Source organism: Helianthus annuus, chromosome 10 (assembly GCF_002127325.2).
Source record: "Helianthus annuus cultivar XRQ/B chromosome 10, HanXRQr2.0-SUNRISE, whole genome shotgun sequence".
Classification (NCBI taxonomy): Eukaryota; Viridiplantae; Streptophyta; class Magnoliopsida; order Asterales; family Asteraceae; genus Helianthus; species Helianthus annuus.
The window spans coordinates 104,790,494-104,802,594 of NC_035442.2; the positions used below are offsets into that span (position 1 = coordinate 104,790,494).

The 12,101-nt window shown below is 35.1% G+C and overlaps 1 protein-coding gene across 4 annotated transcripts; it reads right to left on the reverse strand.

Moving 5' to 3' along the window:
• Positions 1–660: 660 nt before the first annotated feature.
• On the reverse strand, positions 661–6,360 carry LOC110885057 (probable serine/threonine-protein kinase WNK9). 4 transcript variants are annotated; one of them, XM_022132750.2, is made up of 7 exons: positions 6,063–6,360; positions 5,915–5,952; positions 5,684–5,842; positions 5,309–5,529; positions 4,149–4,306; positions 2,236–2,656; positions 661–1,364 (listed from the first exon to the last, which is right to left on the reverse strand). In XM_022132750.2, exons 1-7 carry the CDS (start codon positions 6,135–6,137, stop codon positions 718–720), a joined length of 1,719 nt encoding a protein of 572 aa, XP_021988442.1. In that variant the 5' UTR covers positions 6,138–6,360; the 3' UTR covers positions 661–717. The 4 variants fall into 4 exon arrangements, with proteins under 4 accessions (XP_021988442.1, XP_021988441.1, XP_021988443.1 ...); XM_022132749.2 differs by having other exon boundaries at positions 5,615–5,842; XM_022132751.2 differs by having other exon boundaries at positions 5,615–5,842; positions 6,068–6,300.
• Positions 6,361–12,101: the final 5,741 nt, after the last annotated feature.

Here is a 12,101-nt window from a genome sequence, read left to right on the forward strand (position 1 = left end):
GTAGTTGAAAAATCCCACATTTGATGTGGGTTAGTGGTAAAGAAAGAAAGAAAGAGTGAGTCAATAGTACAGTGATTGGCCGGAGAAGATGGTCGGAGAAGAAGTGGGGTTTTAACATTAAAGGTCCCTCATGTTTATAAATTTACACATATGGTCCTTGTTGTTAAGGTGAGGGGTTTTAACATAAAAAAGTTAACTAGGTTTATGAGAAAGGACACCGCCTGTTATAGGTTACAAACATAAAGGACATAGAGTGTAATTTTTAAACTTAAAGGACAGCGCCTGCAAAAACCCTGAAACATAAAGGACGAAAAGTGCAATTTAGCCATAAAAAAACAAGAATATATATTCATGTAAAAAACATAGAATCCAACTCAAATACATTTTAAATCATATAATCCATGTACGTAACCGTAAACGAGACAAACCGGTTGATATGCTATACAAAGATTATAATAAACAGGCTAAACAGGAGCCATAATTAGGTTGACCTTATTAAAAAAATAAATTTTCTATTCTAATTTTACTATTTTAGACGGATTACAGAAGTCAACAGGCCCATTTAATCAACGTTTAAACATGTTAACGTGGACACAGCCTAATTAGACCTAACCACTTTTGTGTAGGGTCATGTCGTGTTTTGGGTTATTGACAGCAAAGTTAATATAAATAAGTTTATTAGGTAAAAATATATTGCTAAAAATAGTTAGAAGAATTTCAAACATCAATGGGATCAACAGGAAGGGAAATAGCCCTATGAAGATGTTGAGGAAGCAATTCCCTATAACCATTAAACGTCTCATTTTCGTTTTTCATGCATATTCTTTTATCCAAATTTATGTTAAAACCGCGAGACGGATTCGATGCAAGTCCTAGTTGTTGATCTCTAAGCTGCATCTGATATTTGGCCCTGAGCCACCTTAATTCCTGTTGAACCTCGTTTTCATAATCATCGCGCACTTTCGTTTGGTACAATTCGGGTTCAGGTGGTTCGTGTTGCAGCCATGTATCAGAATAGTGTATATCATCTGACTGGCTCGATAGCACCGGTGCACCATCTGTGACACATTGCTCAGAAACATCATTTTGATATGTTATTTCTTCAAACCGACCATGAATGGATGCACACTCATGTCTTGAACCGTTGGCTGCTTCTAACTTGTTTTCTGACTGATGATCTTCTTGTAATAAGTTTAATCCTGTTTGCCATTCTGGCACCAAGCATAAGATTTCACCGTTGATCATGTCGGCTATCTTATGAACATCTTGATTCGCAATATCCAGGTCAGCAACCATTTCATTTGCAACGTCAAATGCTGTGTCGGCTTCAATGTCGAACCGAAAGTAAATGTTCCGAACTCGGCCTACAATGTTTAATCATCCGTGAAACACTTATGTTAGTCAAATTAAAAATTGTGGATAGCGGTGGCAAAAAGGGTAGATTGGGTAACAAGTTGGTCAAAAGTCGAAACAGGCCAGGTTGAGTTGACCTCACAAACAATTTTTTCACTCAAAAACTTTTTTTAATAAATAACTAATGTGATTTTTAGAGTAAAGTACACGGATGGTCCATATGGTCCATGTGGTTTACCAAAACTCTGGATTTGATCCCTAGCTTTTTAAAAAATACACAGATGGTCCCTTTGGTTTGCCCTTTGTAATGCATTTAGTCCCCAGCCAACAAATCTAAAGGTTTTAGTATGTCTAGGTTAGAGACTAAATGTGTTACAAAGTGCAAACCACAAGGACCATCCATGTACTTTTGGAAAAAACTGGGGACTAAATACGTTACAAAGAGCAAACCACAAAGATCATCTGTATACTTTTGGAAAGCTAGGAACTAAATGAAAATTTTTGATAAACTACAGGGAGCATCTTTGTACTTTATTTTTTATTATGACGAAACCATATAATTAGAAGATAAAACACCTAAACTTTTGGATAGAACAATTTAGGAAGTTGACTAAATTAGGAATTCACTTTCGAACTTTTATTCCGTTTGGCTAACTTTGATCCACTCCCCTTATAGAACACAAGTCCAAAAAGGGGTCGGGTCGGGTTGAACCGCAAACATGTTTTTGTCTACCTTTTAGAGAGTTCTCACAATTTAACATTTAACAAGTTATCTATTAGCTAATTTTCATTTGACCTAATTGACCCATTCACAATCACAAGTACACGGGTCGTATTTGCTACATCTAGTTGAGAAAAATGGGCCCACGAAAAAAGGGATACCTTCTTTATCTGCAATCCGTAGCTTCAATACAATATCATCATCTTCGTTTCTCCTTCCCTTGATAGAAATGTTGACTTCACCAAGATGGTCAACTTCTTGACTGGTGACTAGTCCATTTTCTGTTGTTTCAAATCCACCTTGTTGATAATCCAAGTCGGTTTCCCATTCATAACCAAAATCATGTAAATCGTTGTCAACAGGATAACCATTACTATGATGGTTATTCATGAGATCTATTCCATTGAACTCTCTACAATAATCGATTGCTCTCAAATCATACCCATAATCATCAGGCTGGAGAAAAGGGTCTTTAAGTAGCTCTATTGCCGGAAGTCGTTGAGAAACTGTAACGAGACATTTTTCGACAAATTGGCGCACCTCGGGATCCTTAACTTTGTAGAAAGCATTAGGCTTTTTCCCCTATTTGTGAGAAAATAATTTGTCAGTGGAATTTACATGTAAAAAACATGTCGAATTGTCGATTTTGGCAATTCTCATATCCAATGAGCAAAACTAAAGGACTTAGCTATGAACAAAAAGGCAAAAATGGTAAACGGTCAAAAGTAGCCCAAAGTGTATTCAAATCTATGCAATTATCACCAATATATCGGTTATCGGTCCCCATATAAAATATCGGTGTCAAATATCGGTACCGATATTATTGGCGATATTGAGCGATATATCATTGATTTTCCCCAATATTAGTACCTTTCTTCTTAGTTCTATCATTCGTCTTTCTTCTTATTATTGCAAATAGTGTTTTAAGCCTTAGTTGTTAATTGTTAGTGTTAAATGTTAGGTTTTAAGTCTTAATAAGTTCCTACTTGCTACAAATGTTAGGGTTTTGCAAGTTGCAAAAGGTTTATTTGTTATGATGGCATAGGAGAGTATACTGAATTGTTATTGCTATATATATAAATTCTGCATGATACTAAAATTACCAATATCCCACCACAATAACCGATATCTCGGGTGAAGAAAACGCTGATCATCTTTTCACCAGATGTATCGTTGCTGCCCAAGTTTGGTTTGCGGTTTCAAGATGGTGCAAGATTGCTCCTGTCATCTCTGCTTCGGTCAAGGAAGTTCTGGAAGTGCACAATCAGGTTGGTCTTGCGGGTAGAGCCAGAGACGTTTTCTGCGGGATTGTGTGAGTGGCTTGCTGGTGCATTTGGCGGGCGCGCAACAATCTCAGGTTTGAAAATAAACAAGTGAAGGTGGCCGATATCATCAGTGAAAACAAATCGCTCGGTTTCCTTTGGATTTGTAATAGAAGTAAAGATAGGAACATCTCTTGGGTCGATTGGTGTAGTTTTGTGAATATGTAGTTTGTTTTTGTTTGGCCGCCCCGTTTCGGGGTTTGGTCGGTTTCGGTTAATGAAGTTTTCTTTTCAAAAAAAACAATAACCGATATCTCAAATATTGGTCCTTGACCGATATCGGATTTTTTACCGCATTAACTGCATAGATTCAAATGCTTGCAACCTTCTAAATCCCAGTGCAAGAGGCTCCCACATGATTGGGGTCCGGGGGGTGTCAGGCCAACTTGGGCCTAATGTACGCATCCTTACCCTGCATTTATGCAAGAGGCTGTTTCCACTACTCGAACCCGTGACCTCCAAGTCACATGGCAGCAACCTTACCATTGCTCCAAGGTTCGCCCCTTGCAACCTTCTTAATCACTTTAGTCAAAAGAATTAGACTAGCATTTTAACATAATAGTTTCTGTGAATAAAATTTTAATATATTACTTAAAAATAATAAAACAAAAAGGGACAACAAAGTGTTGATGGATCAACACAAACCGACCCATATCAATAGTTAGCCGTTTTGATCAAGCCGTCCATATGAACACCTTGCATATCTTTGACTAGGAATTCGATTATTTAAATGGAAGCTAGAAAGTTCATACCGAAGTAACTTTTTTGTAGATCTGAGCTGGATGGGTGCATTCATTATACGGATATTCAAAGGTAACCATTTCCAAAACGCACATTCCAAATGCATAGATATCAACCAGTTCATTGTACTCCTCAGCATAAACCTCTGGAGCCATGAACTCAGGTGTTCCTGAGAAGGAAACAAAATAATCCATTATTAATATGCGATACAAATTACAAATCGAGATCCACATTAACTTCAACTGTTTGCAATTGTGGCAAATACATCACAAGTGTGATCATCTCTTCCTCTTGAAACATGGATAAGGGCTTGGTTTTAAAATACGCAAGCCACACCGAGGCAATAGGGTCCCCAGAGCCAAGGCGAGAGACGCACGCATCATATACGGGAGGCGCAAGGTATTTATATAGATTTAATGATTTATTTATGTATATTATAGGTTTCTGTCGTACCAAAAATTTAGATAGAAATAACCTCTATCTACAATTAATATATAAATAACCTCTATGTACCACCAAAAAGCTATAAATAACCTACCTCCTTGTGGTTTCTACGTATTCAAGTTTCAATTAGGTTACAAGTTCCAGGTGTGGTAAGCAATGATGATTCATATCACATGAAAGTCTATATCTACAATTTAATATATATATAGGGGAGGGTTATCAAATAATTACAATGAAAAAAACAATCAAAACCAAATTTTTTAATACAAACCTCATTGTAATTAAGATACAACATCAAAAAACGAATTTACAACATCAAATAATTCATTTCTCTTTTCAAAATCACTCTTTTTAGATTTTTTACACGTGTAAATATAACAGATTTACACATGTGTAAATGGCAAACTTACACATGTGTAAATTTTCTTTATTTACGAATTCACGTAAATTTAAACGTGTAAATTAAATTCATAACATTGTATTCGAATAATAATGATAAGTGTAGAAAAAAATTTTGAATTTGAATTGTTTTTGGCCAAGTTCTCGCGGTTTTTTCATTTGTTCTCACGGTTCTCACAATATTTAGCATTCTCATTTAAACCTTCCCCTATATATATATTATATAAATATAAATAACCTCTATGTACGACCTAAAATGCGAGCTATATGTAAAACCTCCGGCGTGCGCCTAACACGCGCTTTCTTAATCTAAGGATAGGAGACTTACCAACACAGCGGGCGGCATGCGATTTATGGAGGATAGCAGCTAGGCCCAAATCACCAATCTTAACCTCTCCTTGATTACCATTAATAAAAATATTATCACATTTAAGATCCCGATGAATCACAGGCGGATCATGGCTATGAAGATACACCAACCCTTTCAAGATCTGCCTACACCAATGCTTGATCGCATTGATATTAACCCTTCTATGCTTCTGCCTATACCTAACCAAATCAACAAGACACACAATCAATAAGTTACTTTCCGAGTTTAACAAACACTTTTTGCAATCATTTAACCTGAACTTACTGCCTAAGTGTGCCAGAAGTAAACATCTCAGTAACAAAATTAATATTCCTGTTGTCTGTATCAACCCACCAAGTATAAAACTTCATGATATTACTATGCTTTAAAGTCTTCAACAAATGAATTTCACCATACAACCTCTCAAGATCTTCAGGACTTTGAAGAAAATCATACAATTTCACCTGATTCCATGCCACATCTATCCCTTCATACTCATCAAATGCCCTAAACCTGCCAAAAAAAAAATCACTCATCAAAACCCTAATTTCTAAAACTACAAATTAAGCGAATTAAACTACATACACTGTCTTGGAAGCTCCTTTGCCCAAAATTTCATTATACTGGAACAACAAATTACAATAAATTACAACGAATTTGAACTTTAAACGATGATTGTTAGTAAAAAATGAAGAAATTGATGAAAAAAAGGGGGGGGGAATAAGGGCTGTACCCGACCGTATCTTCCTGTGGGATCTACTTCAACGAATTCGGTGTGATTTTGATCGGATTCAGGTGGGTTATTCATGCCTTTGATTTGATTGTAGTGGAAACCAGAGAGGAGATTGATTGATATGAAGAGGTGAAAAGTAGCATATGAAATGTAGGTAAGGTGAAGGTCATGGTCATCCTCGGGTTTATCAATTTTAATGTTACCGAGACATGGTTCATGCTGTTTTATCTGAATTGACTGGATAGAAAATTAACAAAATGTAGTTGTATTCTTAGGAAGGCTGTTGCTACAATTTATTATTTCATCAAAGTGTAGTAAGCGTTTTGTGTTTTGTATGATTGGGTGAGTGTTTTTTATGGTTTGTGATTATTTTGGTGGTATTTTAGTAATATTTATTTTTAATATTTTTTTTGAATGGGGTACGGTTAGGATGTCGTTAACTGTGTTAGTAGTTAGTATGTTAGTATCATCAAATTACTATTAAAATCCCCCTTGCCTGAACTTGAACCCAGGACCTCCAAAAGAAGCTAAGTTTCTCATCTTCTCCTGACTACTAGGCCAAGAGATTTAATTGATGAGTATAAAAAAGTCATTTGACGTGTTTTAAAAAAGCAAATAACCATCATTCCATAAAACCTTCCTTAATTCTTGCGAAACTCTCTCTCTCTCTCATCACATTCTATACTAAAAAACAAGATTAATGATTCTTTGTTCAACTTGTTCGCCGTGGAAACCAGTCGCCAACGAATTCAATAAAAGACAACTTTATTATTATTCACACACTGGTGTGTTTTAAATTGTGTACCTCGGAGATTGGTGTGTTTTATATTGTGTATTTCAGACACTGGTATGTCTACATCGAATCAAACACTGATGTGTTTTATATTGTGTATTTCCGAGAAAGACTGGTGTGTTTTTTTATTCTGTATTAAGACACTTGTGTGTTTTATGTGTGAGGGATGTGTTTAATTGTGAAAAGTGATATAACACAATTTGAAGAAATCAGAAACTAATAAAATGCAACCTCAGGAAATAATGAATGTGTTTTATGTTTTGAAATGCTTAAGGGTGTGTTTAGTTGTCAAATTTTATATAACACAGTATGAAGAACCGTAAATTGTTAAATCATAACATCAAGAAATAACGAATTTGTTTTAGGTTTCAAACTTCGGATGAATCAATCTTGGATATGAAGGATATAATTGTCGATTTTATAAATAGTTAATAAATATATAGTTCCATAAAAATAACATTTTATTGTTTATGATATAAAATCTTTCATAAATAATACAATTACTCAATTAACTTAATGTCATTTAGTATAAAAAAAAAACCATTAGATGTCACATGTCACAAGAAGATTGCTTCCTACACTTTGTAGGAAAAGTAGAGTTTGTAGCCAACTCATACCCTATATATATATATATATATATATATATATATATATATATATAAATATATATAAAGAGAGAGAGAGATAAAGAGGAAAAGTGTATCAATATTAACACCCTTCTAGATCATGTATAGTGGTAAGCCAAGTGAAATACTATCTTCCGTTATGTGTCGTCCACGCCATCAAGGCCATTTTACTAGGTAAAAGAGTGTAGTGGTTCACACCCTTTGTTAATTATTATACCAACTAATACCCACTTTACATACTCTCTCTCTCTCTCTCTCTCTTCTAAACTAACCAATCTCCTTATCTCTTTCACTTGTGACCAAAACCACCACGAGAGATAGCCTAAAATGCCACTTAACGTGTTTGGGGGCGGTGGTGGCCCGTGGTCTTAGGAAGATATTAATGTGATAAGTTTGACACATAACATCCAACTATTTTTATTAAAAAAGGGTAAAATAGTAACTTTAATCTTATTAGTTATATGTAAATCTCAATAGCTATGGTAACTAGTTTTTATACATTAAGTTCGTATATGATATTCTTCAACAAAAATATCATTTTCATTCATTGTTCTTCAATCTCAATATTAAACAAAATTTTTCGCTTTTTATCTATTGTTATATAGCATACCAACACGTATAGTTTTGAAACTAGCATAGTTAGAATTAGCACAAACAAGTTTGAAATTAGTAGAAACAAAAACCAACACAACACAGGTTGAAATTAGTAGAAACAATATTGAAGCCAAAGCATATAGTTTCGAAACCAACACAAAACAAGTTCGAAATCAGCACAAACAGTTTTGAAGTGCTCTTTTTACACTTTTGAAAATGTCATTTAGAAAAATATATAGCAATATTATACACATACTAAAGATTATTACTTAACTTTATGGTGTATTTAAAAAAATAATAAAGTATATAAAAGTTATTATATTTTAAAAATATTGTGGAACTAGTAGGAAAAAGTCAACATACCTTGAATCTTTTTATTTGATACAATTAATGCAATTAATAAAATACCCTTAAAACTAACAATTGAGATAACTAATACTTTGGGTTGATGTGTAACCAATACCATCCATTGATTAAAAATCTAGATGACCCAGATTTGTTTTCGACATTTTTACAATTAACATGGTTTGTACGAAATCTCAATTTCTTCCTATGTTATATTAAGAGTTGATCACACACATAGTTTTTGTGGTATGATGTCTTTGATTGAAAATTTTATTATTTGGACTGGCTGTAAATTAATCTTAAGTAAACTGCAATTTGCCTCCTTATGTTTTCCCGGCGCTTACACTTTGCCTCCCTGTCTTCCATTTTTGCTCTTCGGCTCCCCATGGCTGCATTTCATCACACATTACCTCCTTCCGTAAGTCAAACAATTGTTTGACAGTAAAAAATATGAGTAAATGACTATTATAGCCCTGAAGTGTATTTCTTATCCAATACAAGCTCTAATTCCCCGATTCCCCAATCCCCCAATCGTTCAGCTGGTATTTAAACTCACCCAAATCAAACGATTGAACCTACTCAATGTTTTCAACTTCGAAACAATGCTCACGAAGGGTTGATGGATCAGATGCGATTTGCTTAGTTTGTGGTGCAGTTACATGTTATAAAATCTCCAAGACTGGAGCTAGCCCTAGCCGATGTAACACCACGACCACATATAATAACCCGCGGCCAAAACGTAGGGGGTCACGTTACAAGTTGTTTCAAACACATGGTACTTAAGTTTATGTTTTATTGAATTAGTTAGAATTACATTATCATATGAACACAAACAAAAAAACAACAAATGTTCTTTATTTTAAAGCAGACTAAGGCCCGAGTCTGAGTCCGAATTCTACATGTAGCATACTTGTACAATCATCAAACATTTATAGCTGAAACATATGTGAAAATACGGTCAACAATGAATGTTGGTGAGTAACATAGGTTTTGTGGTCAAGACCCATGACTTTGAATATTGAAATATGTTATCCAACTACAAGAGTTGATGTTTTAAATAAATCTTTGTAACCATGAATCAATTTAAAAAAGAACATTGTATGGTTTAATTAGAAACCATTTGTGACTTTGTATAAACCAACCAAATGTCTTGTATAAACCAACCAAATGTCTTGTTTTGTATAAACCAAATGTCTTGTTTTGTAATAAACCAAATGTCTTGTTTTGTAATAAACCAAATGTCTTGTTTTGTATAAACCAAATGTCTTGTTTCGTAATAACGATTGCATGTAACGTAGGCTTAGCGGTTCTAGAACCATCAATGATTGGTGAACCGGCAGATCCGTTTGTACATGTCATTTTGTATAAACTAGTGTGGTTGTTGGCGAATACATTCAAGCCTTTGTTGATTGTCGGATAATCCCTAAAAAGGGTTTATCAATTTGGGTTTCATAAATTCTGTCATTCCCATAGGAAACTTTCAAACAGACCTAGGAAGCGGGAATGGGATTATCAATCCTATAGCGCTGTAACATACCGCCGGTCGGCTTAGCCAAAGTTAATGAATGTATCATTGTCGAATTCAACTTCCATCATGTTTAATACAATGTACTATGTATATGTAACCACAAATTGAAAGCATATTTTATATATAAACCATATATGTAGTTTTGAAAACTTGGAAAACATTATGCACATATGAATCGCCCCAAAACATTTGAAAACGTAAAGTGGGGAGCTATGTACTCACTTGGTTGATGATGACTTGATTAATAGTGCTAGCAAAACTCAAGTGTTTCCTAACATATTGAATGATCATATGGTTAATGTAAATTGTGGCTTAAATGGAAGATCAGATAGAATGTGGTTATAACCAAACGAGCGAAGGATCTCGTATAATATGGTTTGTGAAGTGGTCGAAGCGTGATATAATTTTTGATATTTCACTCATTTATTAAGCTTTAAATTTCTAAAACACAATATAACACTATCACTCTCTATAACACGCTAGGGCAAGTGCATCCATCGTTGGCGTAGTATTATAACAACCCTCCTAGAACGCTTAACGTGACCCTAAAACGTCCCTAAATATACCCCATATGCGAGAAACAAACCCAAAATACCCTTATGCTTAGAAAAATCAAGAAAAACCAAGTTTAGCAGTCGCTCGCGGCCCGCGACAGACGAAGGAAGATCCTTCGCGGGGCGCGATAGCCTTTACTTGGCCGGCACACAATGTTGTCACGTGTCTGATGACACGACAAGGCTACCCCTGACTCGACAAACCTATAAGCGACACGTGGGCCCTCGCGGGCCGCGACGGCCGAGGCCTACTTGGTCGCGAGGTGCGGTGGAGTAGCTGATCAGCCTATAAAAGGAGGTCGAGAGTTCATTTGAATTCGTTCAATTCCAAAATTCTCTCTCAACTTTCTGATAGTAATTATTATACCCGGGCATAATACCCACTATAAAGCGAAGCTCTACCACGTTGTAAGTACTATAACCCTGTTGTTACCCTACACGATCGGTTTAGGGCTCCGTAATGCATGTCAACGCTCTGCCTGACTCAGTCATTGGAATTCTATCACGTGTTACACTCGGTTGATCTAGGATTCCGTAATGCATGTCAGCTCTGCCTGACTCAGTCATTGGAATTCTGTCTCGAGTTGTACGGTTAATGTGATTTGGGTTATTTTACTAACACGTGTGCATTGTTTAATTTTAATAGATAATAACCAGGAGATTCCCAGGAAGCTTTAGTTTTACATAAGTAAACAAAGTGAGTACATCTTACTTTTTTGTCACCTTTTTTGTAAACTGTTTTTACAAAACCTCAAATGTTTTAAGATATAAATTAATAGTGATTGAGTCTATGTATTCTTCAATTACTGCCGGTATGTTGGGGTTTTGTATACAAAATGTGAAAGACGTTACTATTGGACAAAGAGTTAGCCAATGAGTAATTGTGTAGATATAAACATTGTAATCCCTCTCAATACTGTGAAATTATAAAAGTTGTTTTGATTAAACTGAGATACACTCGCCAGTATTTCTTGCTGATAAAATGTTTTTAAACGCAAATGTGAAAGCCAATAGAAGCCAACTGGAGAGCACTGAAGGCTTGGAAAAGTGGCTATAAAAGTTACCTAATTAAAAAGGAGTTTTTGTTTTAAATAAATAGGGTTTATCCCTACAAATGTATTAGCAAAAATTCTAGATTTTTAAACCTTTGATTATTTTCGTAACTGAATGAAATTCTATTTCTGAATTACGAGTTTTGTAATCGTACGTTCAAAATCTAAGTATCACATACCTTGAAACCTTCCTAAATTTAATCGAGGGATTAGAATCATCAAAACACCAAAACTCAAAGTCTAGGGACTAAAAATACCAAAAACCTTAAGTTACCATGTTATGCCACCTAGCAAGACACTAATCACTTAACTCATGGACACTTGTCAAGCTCTAAACACATCATAGGACACTAATCATCTCCTAAGACACCCATAAACACTTGTCTTACCCTTGTTTTGCCACCTATCTTCTCCTTTGCCACACTTCTTCTAGTGTTGACACCTCAATGGACACTAATCACATTCTTAGGCCTCAATGAACACTTGTCTTAATCTCCTTAACCTCCCTTCACTACAAATAGCATCCTTTGATCACCATTTTCTTTAC